Source organism: Lissotriton helveticus, chromosome 5_1 (genome assembly GCF_964261635.1).
Source record: "Lissotriton helveticus chromosome 5_1, aLisHel1.1, whole genome shotgun sequence".
NCBI classification, from domain to species: domain Eukaryota; kingdom Metazoa; phylum Chordata; class Amphibia; order Caudata; family Salamandridae; genus Lissotriton; species Lissotriton helveticus.
This window is the reverse complement of record NC_136065.1, coordinates 481,643,234-481,666,578: the sequence shown is the minus strand read 5'-3', so window position 1 is coordinate 481,666,578 and position 23,345 is coordinate 481,643,234. Positions and strand designations below refer to the sequence as shown.

At 45.2% G+C, this 23,345-nt stretch overlaps 1 protein-coding gene across 3 annotated transcripts in view; it reads right to left on the bottom strand.

Annotated features, from left to right (window-relative positions):
* Positions 1-23,345, bottom strand: part of CDC42 (cell division cycle 42) — a 131,683-nt gene that overhangs the window by 54,482 nt on the left and 53,856 nt on the right. For all 3 annotated transcript variants that reach the window (XM_078642801.1, XM_078642803.1, XM_078642802.1), the window contains exons 2-3: positions 14,063-14,217; positions 10,674-10,746 (exon numbers count right to left, since the gene is read on the bottom strand). In XM_078642801.1, the coding sequence (XP_078498927.1) occupies positions 10,674-10,746; positions 14,063-14,167 (178 nt within the window). In that variant the 5' untranslated portion in view covers positions 14,168-14,217. The remainder of the gene's footprint in view (positions 1-10,673; positions 10,747-14,062; positions 14,218-23,345) is intronic.

The window sequence follows — 23,345 nt, the reverse complement described above, 5'->3', positions numbered from 1 at the left end:
TTTGGGTGAGGTCAAGGGCGTCGAGGAAGTTTTTAAGACTGTTTACCACCGCGTCATTCTGATCGTTCCAGTGAAGGTTGAAGTCACCAAGGTATATTTGTGTGAGTTGTCGCCCTGAATTGGTTGTGATCAAATCCATAATTTGTTGCGAGAAAGTGGAGTTGTCCCCAGGTGGGTGGTAGATGCCGTGGAGAGAGCAAATCGGTTTGCCTGCACTGCTAATATCAAGGCACATGTATTCATAGGAGGTTGGGGAGGGTAGGGAGGGAGAAATTACTTTCGTGACAGAGAGGTTACTTCTGTGTATACAAGCGATTCCCCCACCTTTTTGATCAACCCTGTCTAATCTGGTGATGTGGTAGTTGGGGGGAACCAGTATGTCCAATATGGGTGTAGAAGATTCCTTTAGCCAGGTTTCAGTCATGACGATGAGGTCAATGTCCAGTGATAAGATGAGATTAGCGATTGCAGAGGAATGTCTAGAGGCCGATCTGCAATTGAGGAGGGTGCATTTGAGACGGGGTGTGTCGTGGGTGGAAGGGGCTTCAAGAGAGAGGGGGACTTTTCTCAGGTTACTAAGGATAGAGATTCTGTTGTTTTGCGTGGGGGGTCTAAGGGGATTTGGATGAATCGTTGGAATGGTGCGGAGGGTGGCGGGTATGTTGTTAAGGGGAGCTGGGCCGTAGGAGCGGAGGAGGAAGATTGTATCGAGGTCCGATAGTGTGTTGCAGGTGCGATGGGGACGGTTTTCCCGATTGCGAACAGGGATTGAGGTCCAGGGCGGGGGGCGTTGAATGTGAGAGTCAGTCGCCCAAGTGGAGGTCCTGTTAGGCAAGGTGGTGCTGGTGAAGGCGGGTGAGGGGTGTCTGGGTTGTGTGGAGAGTAATTGTTTGATGATGTGGATGTCTTGCTTGAGCTTGAGGAGGGTGGTGGGTGAGGAGTGACTGGAATGCGAGCAGAGTAGTTTGATGATGTGGATGTCTTCTTTGAGCTGGAGGAGGGAGGTCAGAACGTAGTCTCGTGTGGGATTTGTGTTGGTGGTGGGTATTGGAGTGTTGGGGGAGGATGGCATATTATGGAGGAGGGTATTGGTGGTGGGTGGAGAGTGCATGGTGGAGGATGGGCGTATGTCATTAGTGGTGGGGGCGCATGTAGGGTAGTAGGGGGTGAGAATGGGGGGGTGAGTGTGGATGTAGGTGGTTCTCTTTTGCGGAGTTGCAGTGATAGGGGCGTGCTCAGTGTGGCTAGTTAATGTGTGGAAGAGGGGGCTGAGAGTGGGGGGGTAAAGGGTGGGGATTGTCTGTTGGCGTGTCAGTCTGGTGCTGAACTCGGTTAGGCGGATTGTGAGTGGGAGCTGTGGTGTTATGGATGGAAAGACTGGGAATGTGGGCTGGTGAAGGGGGGAGGGGGTACGGTTGGTGTATATGGGTGACAGATCTATGTCTGTGATTGGGGGGTGTGAGGTATCCACCATAGGTGTGTGTATGACTACGGTGCTAGTGCTATAGGAGAGGTGTGAATCCTTTTGGGGCTGAGGTATGCTAGAGGCGTTGTTGCTGGGGGCTGTGATAACCGGGGAGAGCGGAATGGGAGTGGAATGAGTGGAGGTCAGGGTGTTGGTGGGACGGGAGGGGGTGCGGCTGGTGTATGTCGGGGAGAGATCTAAGTCTGTGATTGAGGAGTGTGAAGTCGTTACAGTAGGTGGGTGGATAACGACGGTGCCGGTGGTGGGGGAAAGGTGCTTGTCGTTTAGGGACTGAGCTGTGTTGGAATCGTTGTGGTTGGGGGCCGTGAGGTCCAGGGTGGTCGTACTCAGTTGGGTCCGCGCATTGGAGAGGTGCTGTAAGAAAGTGTGAAACAGGTTATCTAGTAGATCCAGGTTCCTGTCTGTGGATTGGATTAGGACAATCCCGTTGTTATAGATAGTGATGGAGGTTCTGCCTGGGAAGAGTTGGGATGGTGTTATGGAGAGTGTTTGTCCATGAGCGGGTTTCCTGGAATTGGATTCGGTGAGAAAAGAGAGGAACGTTTTTCTCCATTGAGCTCTGCGTGCGGTGTGGAAGATGATATCAATGTTTACGGCACCATTGACCGGTGAGTGGTAGGTGTCTGCAAAGGGTATTTCAGGGTGGGACCTCAGTAAGTTGTGTTTAAAGCGTTTAGCGGCTTTTTTGGTGAGTGCGGGTGGGTAGTTGATTCTGTATGTGTGCTTGCCGATGAGCTCCATGTTGGGGTAACGGAGTCGGTAGGGGTGGGAGGGTGCTCAGTAATCACCGGTTGCATGAAATGAAAGTGACACTTGCGGGCAGCCAAAGTGTATGCGGTAGTAGTCACTGCAGACAGGGATAAGATCTAAGATCTGTTGTGGGTGCGTATTGCCCAGATGTAGGGTATACACTAATGATAAACTGGGGCAGAATACAAGCACATACCCTAATACCCAATTGAATGTAACAGTGGCATTGATGAGCAGCCAGAGTATATGAGGTAGTAATTGGTGCAGAAAGGAATGAGACTTGAAATGGGAGCAGGTTACATAAGTGTACCAGGTCAATATGTGCAATTAATCAGTGCAATACATTGAAATCGCAGTAGGTTACAAACAAGTACGGCATAGAATTTCGATATAATACTGATGATAAACTAGACTTAAATACCAGTGTATATAGTAAGATACCTAAAATGGGCTTGAAATGGACTTGAAATGAAATTTGCAACCTTGGAAAGCCTTGGACCAATGGAGTAAGAGGTTAAAAAGACAAGCGAAGCAGAAGAGGTTTGAAAATGACCAATGACTGCACGTTGAGAGCCATTATCAGAATACTGTGTTTTGTGGTAACTTTATTCATGACATTATTGAATGTTAGTAATCAGTTAGGGAAACGGTCAATGAGATTGATCCTGGAAATATAAAAGAGCACATGTTCCAGTGAGTTTTAGAGAATGCACAGTCTTTTCTTATATAACCAGTGTGGACTCAATTTCTTGAAAAGGTTACGGGTGCACTTGACTATACTATGAAACCTTTGTAGTGCCCCCAGTTTCCCCCTATACATCTAGGCCATGGATGATGTGATTATGGCTCAGTTGGCTAATGTGGGACTGGCTGTTCTTTTTAACTAGGTCACAGAGGGGAAGCCAAGGAATTTTCTAGGTCTGCAGCACTTTTATGGGATCCTTAATCTATAGCCTTTTGATGTTCGGTTCAGCCTAGAGTTAAAAGATGTTGAAGTTCTTAAAATCAAATACCTCAGTTTCAAAGGGCACTTAACTCTAGCCTGTCAAAAAGGTTCCCTTTTAAGTTGAATAGTGAGGTCTGTGTTGCCATTTCTAGCAAAGACCCCTGCAGCTGTTTCAGAATGAATGGCAGGCAGGTACATGGAGCACAATGATACTCCTTTAAGACCTATTGCTAGTTTGCGGACCGGATCAAGATGGGCATACTCATTTATTAGGCTATCTGGAGCCTATCCTCAGAATTTCCATCCTGGCCTGCAAATTAATTCAATATCAATTATTTTATTGCGTCAAGTAGAACCTTGTTATGGGGGCAATATGGACATGCTCTTATCACAAAGACCTAAAGGGAGGGATAGATAAGACAGGTTAAGCAAATAATCATTTATGCAAACTGATGATCAGAATCAACAAGAGATTTTGAATTATTTGTGGTACAGTAAGTCCAAATGGTTAATTTGACTGAGGTGGAGGGAGGGAGAATGTGCAGAGTTCAAATAAAAGTCACACATCGAGAAAAATAAGCAACACTTAATAAATGAATAGTACATGACTGGTACAGACAATGGTATGTATGGCAGTACTAAACTCAACACACACACACATCCGTCAGGATGTTTGACTTGATCTCAGCAGTAGGCAACTGCAAGTCCAGTAAATCAGCCGCCTTTCTTATGATTGAGTGGCAAGAAGAGACCTCGTGCGAAGGAAGGACCTTCAGAGAAAAAAGTTCCCACTCTGGAGACATATCTAAACCACTAGCCTCCTGCAGTCCCTCAAACTCTTGCATGGGATCAACAATCTCCCCCTCTTCAGCCTCTTCCTATTGCTCCAGGAATTCTTCCTTCTACAGTAGCCTCTGTGCCTCCCTTCTAGATCTCATCTTCGGTACTGGCGTTGGCGGCGCCAGATGCGGCGCCGGCGTCAATTGGGGCTCCACAGGGACAGCTGAAGGTGCAGGGCAAGGCTGAGATGGCGCCGGACCGGAGCCAGACGTCGCTGGAGAAATCTCAATTTTTCCCTCGGGATTGCACCGGTGTGGAGTACCTCGGCGCCGCCATAGGCCAACTTCTTGGGGTCATCAGCATGAACAGCATAAAATGTGCCTGAGCATAATGAGGTGTTAAGCCCAAGTTGAAAGACAGCTGTCTTATGGAGCTTACAGGCACACCAGTAGGGTCAGCAGACCTGGTAAACATGCCAAACATTGCATTTAAGAAATGCGAAGGATCCGTACCTGGATCCGGTAAGGGAGGGTATGGATCCGGTACCGCCTGCTCAAAAACAGCTCCAGAAGGCTGTAAGACTTTCTCCGGCTGTGACACCAGTGACACTGGAGCTAGAGGAAGAGAGGTCGAGGGAGATGCTTCCCTGGACGTCAGAGAATCTCTCAGAGCCGGAGAGTGTGGCGGAGTCACCTGAGGAGAAGGAGAGGATGATACTTCATACTTTCTGTGATGCCAAAGTAGTGGAGACCCCAACATCAAAAACGTAGGCTTGGACGAGCAATGCCTAGACTCATGACGCCGCTTTTTCTTGTGCTTTCGCGACGACTTCGAGGTGTGCGAAGTTGGTTACTTACACTTCGATCTTGTCCTTCTTCGACCTCTCTTCTTCTCTACCCTGGCCATGAACAACTTGGCCTCCCTCTCCTTGAGGGCCTTTGGATTCATGCCACGTCACAACAAACATCCCTCTACGTCAAGACCCAACGAAAGGCATCAAAGACAATCAACATGGGGGCCAGTGATCGACATATGACCCTCGCATTCCCTGCAGTCATTGTTATGCTACAATTTCAGGAGAACCTGTAACAACGAAAACACTCAGAAATAAAGGGCCCTGGAGAAACCGACGGCAGCCCGCCAACTAGGTCTTCTTATGGCTCCGATGAAGTTGTGCGGGATGACAAGCGGAGCCGTTCCATTGTGATGTTCTTGTTGATGAGGGAGAGTTATGGAGAAAAGTTTCAGTGGAATGCTGCGCAAGGGGGTAATTCAAAAGGTGAGGAAGCCACAGGCAGATATATCCATCAGAATCACATATATATGCACATATATATATATACACACATACATACATATATACATACATACATACATACATACATACATACATATATATAAATAATACATATATATATATATATATATATATATATATATACACACACATATACATATACATATACACACACACACACACACACACACACACTTTTTTTCATACACATACACATTGTGAAGAAGAAAACTACTTCAGACTGAGCTGGGTAATTGCTTCCAAGCTTCACTTAGTGCTCGTGAATAAGAAATAATATAATGATGGAAATCTTCAAAACAATTTAATTACGTTACTCACACGATTCTGAGACTACTGACAGAGACTGGGGAAGAGGACAGTCAATAACTGCAGAAATCCTGGCTCTACTAAATTGTGTAGCGAAGGAAAATCAATCCCATCAGGATTCTATGCTGTGATCTAGCGCACGGTACCTTTGTGTTATCTAGAAGGGCGTGGAAATTCAAAATGCTTTGACCAGCCCCACCAGCGTAGCTAGTGGGGGGCGAGGGGGGCGGTCCGCCCCGGGCGGCACTATTTTGAGGGCGGATGCCGCAAGGCACTGGCCCGTTGCGGCGGCCTTTATAATTTATTTGGGGACATTGACTTCTGTCAGTCAGAGTCAGTGTCCTCAAATAAATTATAAAGGCTGCCGCAACGGGCCAGTGCCACGCGACCGCCGTTTTGCAAGCACTGCTCCCAGCATGCTTGAGGGCCTGCTTCTGTTGCAATCATGCTGTTCCTCTGCGAAGCAGCAGTGCGCACTGCACATCACGTGACTTCCTGGCTGCTCCATGCGGCGTTAGCGGGTGTCCTGATAGTGCGCTGGGCCGGCCGGGGTCACTGAGCCACGCTGTGACGAAGAGACTGCAAACTGGCTCACCCGCTTGCTCAGCCTCACTAGTTTGTGGGCCCGGGCGCTGGAGCTAAATTATTGGCCACGTCGATTCTGGTCCTTCACGCGCCCACCGCGTCGGTCCGAGATGGTTCCCGCTTTAATCTTTTCTCTGCTCCTCATGAAATGTAAGCAGCCCGGCCCCGGCGTTTATGACATTGCACAGCCCCTCCGCTCATATAAACTCTCTGCATTTTATCAGTTCATACAACGAGGGAGCAGCCATCCGGTAAGCCACTCCGACATTTCTGGGCATGTCTTGGTTGCCACATGGGGGGTCGATTCGCAGTAAAATCCTCCAGCTTCATTCTCACAAAACAAGTCCAATATAAAATGGAGAAAATTCACTCGTGAATTTACCTCTGTGTTCAGCTTTTTGGAAAAAAAATGAAGAATTTCAGAAACCACCAAAAAAAAAAAAGACTGCTCTTTGTATTAATTGAAAATATTCTTGATAAATGTTTATCTTAAAGGTATGTGTTCGTACTGTGTATATAAAGGAGTAGGTAAAGAAATATTATACAGGTTTGTAGCAGCAGAAACAGCACCCAAGCTCCACTCAGCTTCATGCTTCTGCAAGTCATTTACCACCACCTTCTGAGCAACTTTAGTAAAACCGATTCCTAAATAAGTGGGCACAGGCCTGAGGATATGCAGGGGTGACGTAAGAAGGAGTGACGTAAGGAGAATGAAGTTAGAAAGACGGGTAATGATTTTATAAAGCTATAGACGCGATACCCCTAGATATGTCACTCGAGCCGGCTGAGTCATTCAGAACACCCTTCGGTGGCCAGAGAGGTTCATTCGCAGCCCCAGACCACGGACCTGGTCTGACTGTGAAGTTGAGCTGGCTGGGCCCGAGCCTGCCTGATGCAGTCGGCCGGTCACCACAGGGAGAGGGGGCAGGTGACTAGCGTCGCCTGAAATAATTACATGCAGCTGCTCTCGAGCTGTCCTCCTGCTGAATTAACTTCAAGTAAGAGTGTGCCTAACACCGGAGTCAGTGAGGGGCATAAAAGAAGAGTTATTGTGGTAATAAACTTGTGAATTTGTGCTCGGCTTGCCTTCCATCTGCTACAAGTTCCACGCAATCAAGTCACACCTACATTTGCAGCCACTTATACATGCACGGCCAGTCAGTGACACGCAGACACAACATTCACGGCACAACAGTTTTCTCAGAGTGGCAGGCTGATGTAACATGATTCTGCTTTGCTGGCTTAAACGTTCACTTGACACAGTTTTACAGATGCCACTACACAATACTTTTCTCTTGAAACTGGCGAAAGTACGTATTCTAAAGGAAACTTTCAAATTATGTTTTCCATGTTAATCATTACAATTTTAAAATACTTATATTGTAACCTGGTACAGTTTAGCAGTGGTGATGGACCAGATGTTGCTTTCTTGAAAATGGAACAGGGATTCCGAGTTTTTTTGGTGGCGCCCCTCTGAGATTACCACGCTTTGTCATGGATTAACTGTTTTGGCTTAACAAACCATTTGTTTTAACTGAAATGTGTACTAGACATAACATTCTATTTCATTAAACTATAGTAATTCTTCCAAAACATGTATGTTATTGGTTATTACGATGCCAGATATATCTGCCAGGTGACCCTGTTGGCAAAGAAAAGTAGGCCAGTGATCTTGTGTAGGCACTTTAGGAGCATTGGGTAGTTTGAGCCAGTTTTCATACCACAACATGGGCTAATTTGTGAAAACGATCTTACTACTTGGGTATAACTGTTGATCTCTATTCAGTTTTTGGTTCTCTAACATGCATCACTAAAAGTGCTACACATAAGACATTTATATGTCACACATTCGACGACTGAATATATGGATATGTCACACATAAGCAGTCTCAAACTTTGACAGCTACGTATTAGGTCACCTGAATTACTCCAGTTAGTTTACACAAGAGGCATGTTCTTCTTCCAAAATGCCGGGGTTCATTTGTTTCTCATTTAGAATGAATATTATGTATGTGTGAGAATGATGTGTGCTGGTTTCCAGCTGCACCAGAGTCCAAAAGCCAAGCTGTTAGTAGACCATGAAATATGATATTGTGCTGCTCAATTTTTATGCAATTGCTGAAAGCGTTTGTCTAACCAGATAGAAACATAATACAGTACTGGTTGGTGCAATGGTAAACAGTGGCGACTGTATTTTAATGCTGTGAGGTCTCAGCCTGCTACAGAAAGCACTGTGAATTTGCTATAAATTTTGCTTTTTAGGCAATTGCACAGTCATGAATGATCAGATCAATAAGATCCTCCTCTGAGCAGCTGCAGTGCCTGCATGCCCTCCGTTACTGAGAACTTCAGTCATGCAGTCTATCTCCGGTTATTGGCTCTGGCCTTGGCCTTGGGCACAGTGACAAACCGGCACAGTAACAGGGGCAGTATTTTAAATGGGCCTGCACTTCAAAATACTCTTCTCTTCAGTAATGTAACTTTTGTTTAGCAGTACAGAGGTGTTAAAAGTAATACAATGTTCCACGTATATTGAGCAGTTTTCGGACAACACACAGTGTCAAGTAAACTCTGGTGATTTACCTGCTGGAGAGAGATGGGAGTTTCATCTAGTGGCAGGATTCATTTGTGTGAGGTAGCTCAGGTGGTTAATATCATAGCTGCCATTCGTATTGCTAATGTGACATTTCCATTGATGTAGTGACTTATGAAAGACATTCCACAGCGAAATGGGACACTTCAAAAACATTTTATACTGTGTTAAAATAATGAGTTGCATATTCATTGTGCTTTAAGTCATAGGCTGGGACATCGTAGCACTTTAAATACAGAGGTCGTTAACCACCACTCCTTACCCACCACCACCAGTAATCTTTTCCTTTACTGTCTGGTTACACTAATCTCTAGTAACTGAATTCATCAATAAAATATCATAATGCAAACAAATGCATTTCCTACCGATTACTTTAACTTGGATTTATCTTTAAACATATAGTGTGCCTTTATTTTATATGCTGCTACCTGAAGGTGAAGACAATGGAAACTTGGGACAGAATACAAATTTGTACTTCCAGCTTTGTTTTTAACTTATTGCCCTTCCCAACCCTCTTCCCCCTCATCCGGCCTGGTAATGCCCCAACTGCAGAAATCAAGTTAGTCTAGTGATCAGGTGCATTGGACTCACCTGTAGTATCCTGAAGGTGCTGCCAAGGGAATTGTGGTCAGAGTGTGGTGGATTGGTCTGCAGATATTGCAGAGGTCATGGACGGGGCAGATAGGGGACAAGGGTCCTGCACTAGCTGTGATGTTATGAGTGAGATGTCACAAACAGGGTAGGTTGAACTGATGTAAGTTTTGGGTTTCCTTCTGCTATTCCTTCATCGGCGCAGCTAGGTGGGGGCAGTCTGCCGTAGGCAGCACTATTTTGGGGACGTGGGCTGTCTAGCCCTGGGCCGTGTCATGTATGTGCATGTAACTTGATTGATTGAGGTAACTATTCGCGGCGATACTACGTGTCTCTCGGACCTCTTTCAGGTGCTCGCCGCCCTTTTCCCCCAACAACCCTCCAGGGGGGGCGGCAATCTGAAGGATAGCCCCGGGCGCCACAAGCTCTAGCTACGCCCCTGACCAGCCCTCAGCCTCTTTTGGGGATTAATATTTTCAAAACTTTTAAGTGAGCTAATTTTAAAGAGTAAAATGTTCAGTCTCATGAAATATTCCACTACATATGTTGACAAAGTGCAGGAAGATGAATTCAGGCCAAATTACAAGATATTATATTATAGTGCTGGTACTGGATTATAGAACCCTAATAATAACCCTGATAATAAAATGAATCCCTTGCAAGTCTTTTGAACCCATTTAGAACACTCTTGAAGATCAATGTGGTGCAGCAATGCCGTTCTGAACTTTTGTATTCAGGTCTAGAAGTGGCCTGACTTCTAATAGGCCATTTGATTTTTACCAGAGTAACTGTCTTTTTTGTTTCAACCTCTTCTGCCATTATTATGTATGGTGTATACAAAGCTTCTACTGAAGGTTTGAGCAAAAGAGGCAATGTTGCAAATCTCAAACACAAGCCACACATCAAGGAAAAAGCCCAATAATGAACAAGTCAATATTACACGAGTACACATCCTAGTCAAAATGGCTCCAAGTCTAATTTATACATTCCAGTAAGAAAAAAAAATAAAGATTTAAAACGAGCAGGGTAAAACAATTCAGGCATCATTTAGTGAACTTGTAATGAAATCAAAGTGTGGAAAGCTTTATACTTTTGAATTATATTACTAAAATCAACACCAGAACAGCCTCCATTTCGGTTTTTCAGAATCACTTATCTAGGGTTTATAGGATATTAACCTTTATTCAATGCATTATATAACATTGAGGGGTACGAGGGGTACAGCATACACAGACTTCAAGAGCTACACATTAGGTTTCAAAGTTGAAATATTTTGTTCCGTACCATTATGAATAAAGTTTAAAAATATTTTCCTCACCTGCAGTATCAAACAAGCCTAGGGTGTATGGCTCACCACCAATCATAACAGTTACAGCATAGTTGTCAAATACCTGAAATACAGAACGCGATAAATTATGTAATGTTGATAAGCATACAGTGAATTCAAACTAGCCATTCAAAGTTCTGCAAAATAATTCAATAGTTCAAGTTCATAAAATAAAAAGTCCCTTACCTTCAACAAATATCCAGAAGTAGAAATATCCTGTCATGCCATGGATTATTTATTTGCATCGTACTATTTCTTTAATCTAATACTATGAGGTTCACCAGAACACAAAGGAAATAAGATTACTACATTTACATCTTTTCTAGTAGAGGCAGCGACATCCAATTCCATATTTAAATACGATACTGGAGATTTAATAAAAAAAGGTATTGGTGCACATTCAGTAAAGGTGGCGCTGCACATGATGTAGCCACACTAAGGATAATGCTTAGAAAAGCTTTAAAATACCGACCAAAAAACAAAATAAATAATTTAAAAGGATGTATGTAGCGGACATGGTTTTTGTATGCTGCAACGCTGCTATCGGAACCTGTACTTAACACTGTGTGGAATGCTTGGCTAAGAACATTTCAAGATAGGACAAATGCTCATGTCTGTAGAGGCTTAGCTGCAAGAACACTGTGGTAACATGCAGATCGTAACAAAGTTGCATGCTACTTGACAGTTTCAAGTAGTGCATTTATCACGGGACGTGGACTATATATAATGATATTTCATCTTGGTCTGCTTCTAAATTGTCCAAGGTCCAGAAAAGTGTTTTGATTCAATTTCTTTTTAAGGATTTAATGCATTGTACAAGGACTAATCTACATTCAACTACATCCTCTGATTAGAAGGTCGGTGCTATTCTGCTAACCTGTGTATTTATAGGCTATGGACATACTAGAGTGTGTCCAATTCTCCAACAGATAGCACAGCCAACACTAAAGCCCAAGACCCTTTTCACCTGGCCAATTTTTAATTAACTTCAACAGTATGCCTCGGCTGCACTGCATAAAAATAATGATAAATACTAAATATACCATAATATTTGGATGATATAATCCATTTTAAAAAGAAAAGGTAAAAACATGCCAAATTGCCATCTAAGTTTGGTAAAAGAAATAGGATTTCAAAACTCTGGATGGATGCTATGAGATGTATGTGTTCCAGAGAGTAGTGCAACCAACAGCACGAAAACACAGTTCACTTTTTTACTTTAGTTGGACAAAGGGCCCCAATTGTTTACAGGATTTTTGTAAGCAGTTAGTTGATTAATACAATAAAGACTGCAGCAATGAATAACTAGGAACAAGTAACGAATTTATGACAAAGTGTGCTGGAGAGAGCCCACCTTATGCACCTATCTTAGTGGGTAGAGCCTTAACAGAAGTGTTTACAAAAAAAACAAATGGCATTCAAGAAGGTGCTCTGCACATCTCACCAATCAGGATATTTCCTCTGGTTGGATGGGATATGTTTCCTATTTGATGGCAAGAAGTAATGCTGGATACTAGCCAACTGTCCATACTCTGCTTGGAAGTGTGCAATACTATATGAACAATGTGATAGCTTACTGAGAGAGCTCACATCTATATTTTTTCCAAATGTGAAATTGAGGGGGGCCCACACACAACCATCAATGCCTATTTTGAGAACTTGAGGATTCTGCAAGACCAATAATGCAGTCACTTACTTCAGGGTTCAGATAACCCTTCCACCCCACAAACTATCATTTATATTATCTTCCCCTTCTATACAACAGCCCTCAAGAAATTGGATATTTAGGATATTTGACATCTTTACAATGAAAACATTACTACGTTCCCAGACAGTAACCAGACCACTTTTGACCAACAGAGCAATTGGTTTCATGATTTCCCACAGACAGAGTTCAATGAACTTTCAGGTTCCACATTTCTGATAACCCTTTACATTATACAACAACCGTTTGTTACCAATTTGCCGACAGTGGATGAGTGGCCAACTCAGCATGAAGGAAATGTAGGAAGGGCTTCAAATATTCAGCTCTAGGATGTCAGAACACTCAATGGTGTTGGAGGAGGGGGGGGTTACGTACATTGATTTACTTTACCACATTGGCATTTTGATGGAGGTGTTGGTATGATTTATAATTTGTAAGAATAATAAACACATTGAACACAAACATCTGAGCTCATTAGGCTGATACCGCACTGGCTTGTAATACGCATGCCCCCCCCCCCCCCAAATAAAATAAATACAAATCTGTGCCCTGCTAATGCTCCATCTGCGAAAGTCTTACCAGCTGCCCAAACATTCCCTAGCCAGGCAAAAAGAAAAAAAGAAAACAAATAATATATGTGGAGAACCCATAACCTGACAGCCAAAGGGGGCCAATCAGAACCTGACTTAATTGATAGAACTCCAGTCTTCATGGACTTCAGCCAGATGATATACAGGCTGATAAATGAACCTTTTGGAACTGTGCCCAGGTGGAATCCAAACCAAATCTCATAGTAGACCTTTCTTGGTGCTAATATCATTCATTGCTTCACGTAAAGTACATCCCATCAGTTCATCACTAAATATCAGAACTAAAGGACAAGTCATTAATCAGGTGACACTAGTTCTTTCTCAAATATTCTTGGGTATTTAAAATAGTAAAAACACTCCAATTCCATTCAAGCCACAGTTCACTAGTACAGCATAATCAGTTTGGAGAACAGATTATTGTTTTTATATATTACATAATTCTCACTCTTGTTACTTCTTCTTTAAGTGTATGTGGGGTGTTTTAAGACTCGCCCTCCCACAGTCAAATACAAAACAAATAAGTTTACATGGTCAATGAACGAACATGTGTTTCCCCAAATTTTCAGGTTATGTGGATATTCTTTAGGGGACATTTGACAGACACTATTAAGTCCACCTTGCAATCTTGGTGCCTTATACAAAGGTCCTTTGTGACCAATTGAAGGTATTCCCAGGAAACAACCTCTTATTAACAGTGGAACATGGTCATGATTTCTTATGATGCTTTAATCTACTCAATGGTTTTAAGCTTCTGCAGTTTTTCCAACAGCAAAATAATCAGTAACATAAGAGCAAACATGGTTTGAATTGCCCAAAGTGTTGAAAAAACAGCAAAAAAGCGATTTGTCCTCGTTACAATAATCATACTGCTTGCATAAAAAAAACATTGATAATGGTGGTATACTGTTGTGTACTGAGAGTCCACAGGGCTTAATTATCAAATAAATGGTGAACAATGGGAGACATGGACTAAATAAATATTACTGTTGACTTACATTTGGCTGGTCACAACATGAAAAGTATCTAGCCTGCTAAAATAGTCTTACAAATTTGAAGTGGAAAGAGATAGTAAACATTAAACTCACCGTAGGCACATACTCTGATGGAAATTTATTTGTTGTATAAGAAATTAACAAGCATGTTTTACCAACTGCTCCATCCCCGACGACTACACATTTAATAGTCTGCATGGCTTTAATCTGTTAGTATCCACTTTCAGCAATATTTATCAGATGGTAACCTGCAAGAAAAATTTCAAAGCATGAGATTTTACATAGGGAACCACAAAATAAAAACCATGTTTGATTATGACAAAGTACACTGGAAAGGACAAAAAGACCTATAGCAAGACAGCAATGCACTTTCAAACAATGCCGATAACGAACAAGTTACTTACCTTCGGTAACGCTTTTTCTGGTAGATACAATATCTGCCTGTGGATTCCTCACCTTGTGAATATCCCCTTGCGTCAGCAACATTCGGAAATTCTTTTTGTAGCCTCGCGCCGACGTGGCCTCGGATGTCAGACACGGCATCGCTCGAGACTCCGCTGACGTCACCGACGCCTATAATAGGCCCACGCCGGCGTGATGACATCAGTTCCGCCCTTTTTTCCGTGCCTTCGAGGCACACGGACGGACCAATGACAGTAGACATATACACAGTATACGCAGTACAAATATCATAAAAATATCAAGGTAACACACATAGCGTGAAGCAAATGCAATAAAACATTTGAAATAAACAAATCCTTGACAATAAAATAAATACATTACAGAAACACTGGTATAGAAGAGTGGACAACGGGGAGGCGGGTGGGTCAGTGAGGAATCCACAGGCAGATATTGTATCTACCAGAAAAAGCGTTACCGAAGGTAAGTAACTTGTTCTTCTGATAGATACATCTGCCGTGTGGATTCCTCACCTTGTGAATAGAGTCCCACAGCAGTCCCCACTCCCGGAGGAGGGTGTCCACTCTTCTAAACCAGGAAATCCTGGAGAACAGAACGCGCAAAGTGGCCGTCCCTCCTCACTTCAGAATCCAAGCAGTAATGCTTCGCGAAAGTGTGGAGGGAAGACCAAGTTGCCGCTCTACAAATATCCTCTACAGGAACACCTCTAGCCAATGCTGAGGTTTAAGACTTAGCCCTCGTAGAATGAGCCCTTATACCCTCTGGTGGTTCCTTACCGGCCAAAGAGTAGCAGATCTTTATACAGAGGACGATCCATCTCGACAAGGTTCTTTTTTGGACCGCTCTTCCTTTCTTGTAACCAGCGAACACAATGAAGAGCTGGTCATCCACACGAAAGTCTTTAGATCTGTCCAAGTAAAAGGACACCGCCCTTTTGGGGTCCAGACGGTGCAGTCTCTCTTCCTCCTTAGAAGGGTGAGGGGGAGGATAGAAGGTAGGAAGGGTAATGGACTGTCCTAGATGGAAGGGAGTTACCACTTTAGGCAGAAAAGCAGCCCTGGTCCTAAGAATCATTCGATCAGCATGAATGGTCAAGAAAGGGGGCTTGTAACTAAGAGCTTGAAGCTCACTTACCCTCCTTGCCGAGGTTATAGCAACGAGGAAGACTGTTTTGAGAGTCAGAAGCCTCATAGGACATTTGTGAAGAGGCTCAAAGGGAGCACCCATCAAAAAGGTCAATACAAGATTTAAGTCCCACTGTGGCACAATAAAAGGAGTAGGAGGGAACTTATTTGTGAGGCCCTTCAAAAACCTTAAAACTACAGGAGATTTAAAAAGAGATGGCTGGTCAGGCAAACCAAGAAATGCAGACAGCGCTGAAAAATAGCCCTTCACTGTGGCAACAGCAAGCCCCTGTTGCGCCAGAGAGAGGGCAAACTGGAGAACATCAGACAAATGGGCTCTCAAAGGGTCAATAGACTTTTCCCCCACACCACGAGTCAAATTTTGACCATCTATAAGAATAGATAGACTTAGTGGAGTCACGCCTGGCTGACAAGATGACATCCACAACGTCAGGCGGGAGGGAAAAGGAATTCAGGTTGCCCCGTTCAATCTCCAGGCATGAAGGTGTAATGTCTGGAGGTGGGGGTGTAGAACCTGCCCCCCTTCTGAGAGAGGAGGTCTGCCCTGAGAGGGAGACGGAGCGGCGGGTGAGAGGAGAGGTGGAGAAGATCTGTATACCACACCCTTCTTGGCCAGTCCGGGGCGACCAATATGACTTGGGCCCGGTCTTGGCGAATCTTCCTCAGAACCCGAGGAATCAAAGGTATGGGAGGAAACGCGTAAAGGAGTTGATTTCCCCAACTCAACTGAAATGCGTCCCCCAAGGCTCCTTGCATCGGGTACTGGAGACTGCAGAACGACAGGCAGTGAGCATTCTCGCGAGTGGCGAACAGGTCCACCCGAGGAGTCTCCCACATCTGAAAGGTGTCGTGAACCACCTCCTGGTGAAGCCTCCTCTTGTGGTCGGCAGAGAACTGCCGACTGAGACTGTCTGCACGAACATTCAGAACCCCGGCCAGATGATTTGCCATCAGACAAATCTGATGGTCCTGAACCCAGGACCAGAGACGCAGAGCCTCTCTGCAGAGACACTGCGACCCCACTCCTCCCTGTTTGTTGATGTACCACATCGCGGTCGTGTTGTCCGTCAGGACCTGAACCGAACGACCGCGAAGGGAGGGGAGGAAGGCCTTGAGCGCCAAACGTATAGCCCGCAATTCTAGAAGGTTGATGTGAAGCAACCTTTCCTCCGGAGACCAAAGACCCTTGACCTCCAGTCACCGGAGGAGGCAACTGAAAAGGCTTCCCCTGAGACAGGTTGCCTTCCACGCCCCACCAAGATAGATCCGCCGCAGCTTCTCTGGAGATCCTCACCGACTCCCTGAGATCTCCGTTGTGCTGATACCACTGCTTGCGGAGGCACCACTGGAGCGCCCTCATGTGCCAGCGTGCATGGTTGAACAACAGAATGCATGAAGCCATCAGACCGAGCAGGCGAAGGACTTTCAGGACTGGAACGACCGCTCCATTGTAAAATAAAGGAATCATTTCCTGTATGTCGTGAATCCTTCGAGGAGGAGGGAATGCACGACATACAGTTGTGTCCAGTACAGCACCTATGAACAGGTTGCGCTGGGAGGGCACCAGGTGAGACTTGGGTACATTTATCGAAAAACCCAACCTGTACAACAACTGGGTTGTCTCCCGCAGATGATGGGGCACTCTCTGAAGACTCTGCTTTGATCAGCCAGTCGTCTAAATAAGGGAATACAGGAATCCCTGACCTTCTGAGATGTGCCGCCACCACTGCCATCACCTTGGTGAAGACTCGAGGCGCCGTAGTTAGCCCAAACGGAAGGACCGCAAACTGATAGTGTTGCGATCCCACCGTAAAACGGAGATACTTCCTGTGCGACTTCAGGATGGGGATGTGAAAGTACGCATCCTGCAAGTTGAGCGACACCATCCAGTCTTCTTCCAGCAGTGCCTGAAGAACCTGAGCAAGGGTGAGCATCTTGAATTTCTCTTGTTTCAGATAAAAATTCAAGATCCTGAGATCAAGGATTGGACAAAGTCTGCCATCCTTTTTGGGAATCAGGAAATACCGGGAGTAGCATCCCTGACCCCTTTCCTGCTCTGGGACCACCTCTATCGCACCCTTTCTTAATAGAGTTTGAACTTCCTCCTGTAGGAGTAACAGATGTTCCTCTGAGCAATATTCCTGGCAAGGAGGGTAATTGGGAGGGAATTCCCGAAAGGGAAGGGCATACCCATTTACTACGAGATTGAGAACCCAAAGATCTGATGTAACTGATTCCCAATCTAGTAGAAAGTGGGTAAGCCGACCCCCCACCGGACCCACATGATCCTGAATGGCGGATCTAGGGCTGCTTTTCTGTGGCTGGGGGGTTGGAGGAGGAAGAGGCTTGACGCCCTCGAGGACGTGCCCTTTGTTTTCCCCTGTACGACCTATACATGGTATTTTGCTGCTGCTGCTGTTGTTGCTGCTGACCTTGTCTATAGGTACGAAAAGAAGAGCGTCCAAAACCTCTGAACTTCCTGGTCGTCGAACCTCTCACTTGAAGACCAAGAGATCTAGCAGTTGCCCGGCTATCCTTAAATCTCTCCAAGGCTGTATCTGCCTTTTTGCCAAAGAGTCCTTCACCATCAAAAGGCAGATCTAATAATGCAGACTGTACATCAGCAGAAAAATCAGAGGATTTTAGCCACGCTGAACGTCTTGTGGCAAAGCAGTGCCCATGATCCTTGCAACAGAATCTGCAGTATCAAGGCCGCTCTGGATAACTTGACGAGCTGCCGCTTGAGTGTCAGATAAAACTTCCTCAAAGTCACCTCTGCAGTCTTCTGGAACCTTAGGAATCAATGAACGCATTGAGTCCATAAGTGTGTGCACATATCTTCCCATAAGACAAGTGGCATTCGTTGATTTTAACGCCATACTTGCCGAGGAGAAAGTTTTCCTGGCCACTTGATCCTGTTTTTTAGCTTCTTTGTCAGCAGGCACTTGGGGAAAAGCACCAACTGACTTTTTTGAGCATGCAGCTTGAATCACCAGACTTTCAGGAGAAGGGTGAGATGACAAAAAGGCAGGGTCCTCAGGAGCCACTCTATCTTCTAGCCACACCTTTTGAGACTGCAGGAGCAGAAAGAGGCTTCTTCCATACTTCCATAATGGGTTCAGTTAACGCCTCATTAAATGGGAGTAATGGTTCTACAGCTGAGCTCGGTGAATGGAGAACCTCAGTAAGTAGATTTGATTTAAATTCAACAGAAGGCAAAGTTAAACCTAAAAGTCCTGCTGCCTTTTTCATTACCACATGATATGGCTGAACATCCTTAGAGGGTGCATCAGGGCCTGATGGTAAAACCCACTCCGGGGAAAATTCAAGACCACTAGCATCAGCTAGCTCCTCAAAATAATTTTCATCCAGTTCACCTTCCTCTAAGTCTGAATGAGACTCATAATACCTCCGTTCTTCCAGGAGACGTTGAGCTTCTCTCCTAGACCTCTGCTTAACACGGATTGCAGCCGGATCCACTGTCGACTCCGATGGCGCCGGAGCCGACGTCGGCATCGAATCCGAAGGCTTGGAAGGATGGTCCAGAGATTTGCTTGGAGCGGGCGACGCCGGTGCCGGAGTCGTCGACTTCGGTGGAGCCGGCGTCGACCTCGGTGGAGCCAGGTACTGCCTATACGGCAGGAAAGGTGCCGGGGCGTAAGAGTGAGGCACACCCAAATTAAATGCCATTGGACCTATGGGACCCGAAGGTGCACCAGAGGGGTACCAAGATCTCGAGAAAACACCATACATGGCGTTGAGAAACGCCGAAGGATCCTGACCTGGTGCTGGAAAAGGTGGATGATCACCCTCAGGTCGATCTCGAGGCAGATTCAAATCTGTTTCAACAACAGGAGTCGATTCCTCTTCTTCAATAGGAACTTTGCCGACCTATTCTTGAGCTGGAGATGGCGCCGGAGTCGGATCGGAAACCGGAGTCGGAGAATGAACTTGCGACTCCGAAGGCGAGGCCTCGCCTTCTCGATCTGAAACCTCTTGTGGCGGGATCAATTTTGATTTAATTTTCTTGGGTGATCTCGAGTCCGATTTCTCAACCGAACGACGTCGAGATTCATGTCTCCTTTTCTTATGCTTCTTACGTGACCTCGAAGCATGATCCGATGAAGACTTCGAAGCCGACGCCTCCCGAATGCTTCTTACGTGACCTCGAAGCATGATCCGATGAAGACTTCGAAGCCGACGCCTCCCGAGATCTTGATCTCGACTTCTTCGAGGGGGATTTTGAAGACTTCTTAACCTTATCGGCTTTCAGTTTTGCCACAAGAAGCTTTGTCTCCCTTTCTCGCAGGGCCTTTGGATTCATCTTTTGACACGACGAACACCCATCCACGTCGTGGTCGGAGCTCAAACACCAAATACAGTCCTGGTGTGGGTCCGTAACGGACATCATCTTTCCGCATTCCCTGCAGGGTTTAAAACCAGTCTTCTTTGTCGACATAATAAAGAGACAAAGAGGCAAGAGAACAGAGAAACGTAGAAAAACAGTAACAGAGTTACTAAAAGCTACAGAGTATCCCGAAACCGTTAGCGTCGACGACGCGGAAAAAAGGGAACTGATGTCATCACGCCGGCGTGGGCCTATTATAGGCGTTGTGACGTCAGCGGAGTCGCGAGCGATGTCGTGACTCTATGACGTCCGAGACCACGTCGGCGCGAGGCTACAAAAAGAATTTCCGAATGTTGCTGACGCAAGGGGATATTCACAAGGTGAGGAATCCACACGGCAGATGTATCTATCAGAATGAACGCTCATTAGCAAGATGGTTAATAGATCTTTCAATTTTGCTAAGTTCCATTTCTCCATTCTTCATACACAATCCTACCTTCGCCAATCTTTCTACAACATCAGCCCACCTTTTAATTTTATTGGCACCTAGGAGTGATGTAAAGAAATATTTTAAAAAAGCAAAAGCTGCTCCCATTTAAAAAATGTACGCAATGAAGACCTTACCAATGAGGTAGCAGAAATGTCAATGGGAGTTGGATATGTAAGTTGAAAGGACTGAATTACTACTATTGCTAAAAATTGCCCTGTAAGAGACTGGCTTGAGGCTTTCCTAATAATCCAATCAAAGAGAGTGTAAAAGTTTTTGGAGCTCAGCAGAATTCTTTAGTCTGATGTTTACTTCATCAAAAGATATTTCCAAAAGCAGTATTAACCTGTTTCTTATGAAGCAAAGAACTCCAGGAATTTATTGAGAAGGTAGGATCGTTATTTAAAACGAAGTGCTTTGCAAGAGAAATCCAAGATTATGTGCTAACAAGAAGAGGAAAACCAGTGTTGGGGCATGGTGGCCAAGTATATCGGACCATGATAGGCTGTAATGTTGTACGCAGAATAGATTTAACTGAGCCAATATAGAGCGGGAGGACTAGCAAGACTAGTATTATTTCCGTCAATAACAGGCAAATAAAAAATGCACTACTGATCTTAAATTCTTTATAGGTTCCGCTAACAGAGATGATAGTAAAAAATGGATACTAATATTTTTATAGGTGGGGTTGTAAATAAATAGCTCATTAAGAAGCTTAATCATCTTACAGCAAGAACAAATCTGGATGATCTACTAGACATCGTGGCATAACTTAACCAGTCACGTACATGTCAAGGAAAATGGAGGGATGGGGACATGATAAGTTAGGATATTACTAAGTTAAGTAACCACTTCAGGAACTTTTGTTAATTTTCCTATTCTGTCAGAAGATCATTATCCAAGGTATAGTCGTCAATCATGTGATAGACTGCAGATATAGCAATTAGATAAGCATAACCAGAGGCCAAAATACCGATTGCTGCATGCCTTCTGGATACAACACTTGGATCGAAGGCCACATGGACCGTAGCCTAATTAAAACGCGTTTCAACTGATTACAGGTGGATCAATGCAGTCTTTTCTACCTGTTTGCATATAAATTATTTTTGAGACAGGTATTAGGCTCTTCCGGACTCACAGGTCACCATCATGAATACGCAGGAAGACAACGGTTTTCTTTCTATGTTTTTTTTATTGAATTTATTATAGAAAAATAATGTTATTTTAAAAGATTAGGCAAGTAGGAAAGGCCACTGGTTAGCAGCAGAAGAATTAGAGGTCTAACTTCCTGCAATAGTATTTTGATGTCAAAAAATATATTTCTGGAAATTTGAACTCTTTTGCCATTAACAGAATAAGGCCAAAAGGCTTCTAGATCGAAAGAGCATACCATGTTCTAACACATCCAATAAAAGTAAGCAAGAAGCAAAGAATAATTATCCATCACAACGTTACGGGCAGTGCTAAAAGAAAATCACCTTTACCTAAAGAAGTCATAAAATCACATTCACCCAGGACTTCGCCATGGAAACTGCCCAAGAATAATAAACTTTTGGGAAAATATGACCTCAACTATGGAACAATAATTTTCAATGAAGTTTTACTGGCTTTCCAAGAGGTGAAACCCACCTCCCAAAGACACGAAACAAAGCAGGAACACTGCAGTAAAAGATCTTGCCTAAAGTCAGCTAGGCACCATAAGAGGAAATAGCATTTCAAGTTTCTTCCAGTTCGGTTTCCTGTCTCAAACGACAGGGACAGATGCGGTGGTCACTGCCCGCCTTTGCCCTCCACTGTAGTTTCAAGCACTCTTCCCTGCCTGGGCTAGACTATTGTGGGAACAACCACCCTGGGAAGATGTTAGATGAGATTCCTAATTCTACGTGGTAAGAGTAGGATAGAACTTGATGGCGGTCCATCTTTCGAGCTGCTGTACCCAGACTGGAATCTCACACCTTTTTAGGTCTCGCTGCAAAAAGCGCGCGAAAGCGCGCTCTCGCTGAGAGAACTATAGTTGTCGGCTCAGCCGACAACGAGGGGAGACTAGAGCTGGCCACGCGCGCAGCATTGTCTATGGCAGAGGCGGATTCATACGCGCGACGCAATCCGAAGGCGCGCGTCTGAATCTGCCTCTGCCATGATGGTGCCCTGTCCGCTCTTGCTTGGCGCGCTCCACGCTGCAGGTTGTGCTAGCTGGGTCTCTCTCGTGCGCAGCCCGCGCCCTTTGTGCCTGCCTCGTGCGCGGTGCTCCTCGCGCCGCAGACTGAGGTCACAGCGTGCACGCACGACACACAGAGGAGCGGACATGTGAGCGAGGACCATGCACTGTGCACAGAGCACACTCGGAGAAGGAAACCAGCACATACAAGTACACAGGGCACTGTGCACGGATCACTGCCAGAGAGCACACTCTGAGAAGGAAACCGGCACACACTAACTCCAGATATCGGACCCTCGAGGGTGATCGCAATCGAACGACCGGCACAGGCTGCATCTATCTTCGCAGTTTGATGACCGCCGCAGGCAGCACCCAAATTCAGAAAGAATTTGTGAGATGCAAAAGGGGACCCTCAATAGTGCCTCCAGCCCCGGACAGGGACCGCTCCCTTCACCTGGACACCGCGAAGGCTGCCACCCAAAAACGGAGCTCCATAGCGCCTGACCCTAAAATGGCCGCCCAATCAAGACAGTGCTGAAGGTAACTCGCGGCTAACGGGCTGCAGGCAACTCAAGGACATCCTGCAGTGGGCCAGAGAGCCTCAACCCTCCCTGATCTACAAGCTGGCACAAGGGGTTCTGCAGGCAGCTGTATTGGAGCCACTGCAGAGCTCTGCACTGCCTGCCCTTAAAATGGCTGCCCCGCCGACACAGCATCCGGTTGCCAGAACCCCGAATCTAACGGGCCACTCCTCTCAGACCCATGAGAGTCCAGACAGCCCCAGACACAGATCGCTCCCCTCACATTGGCCAGCAAAT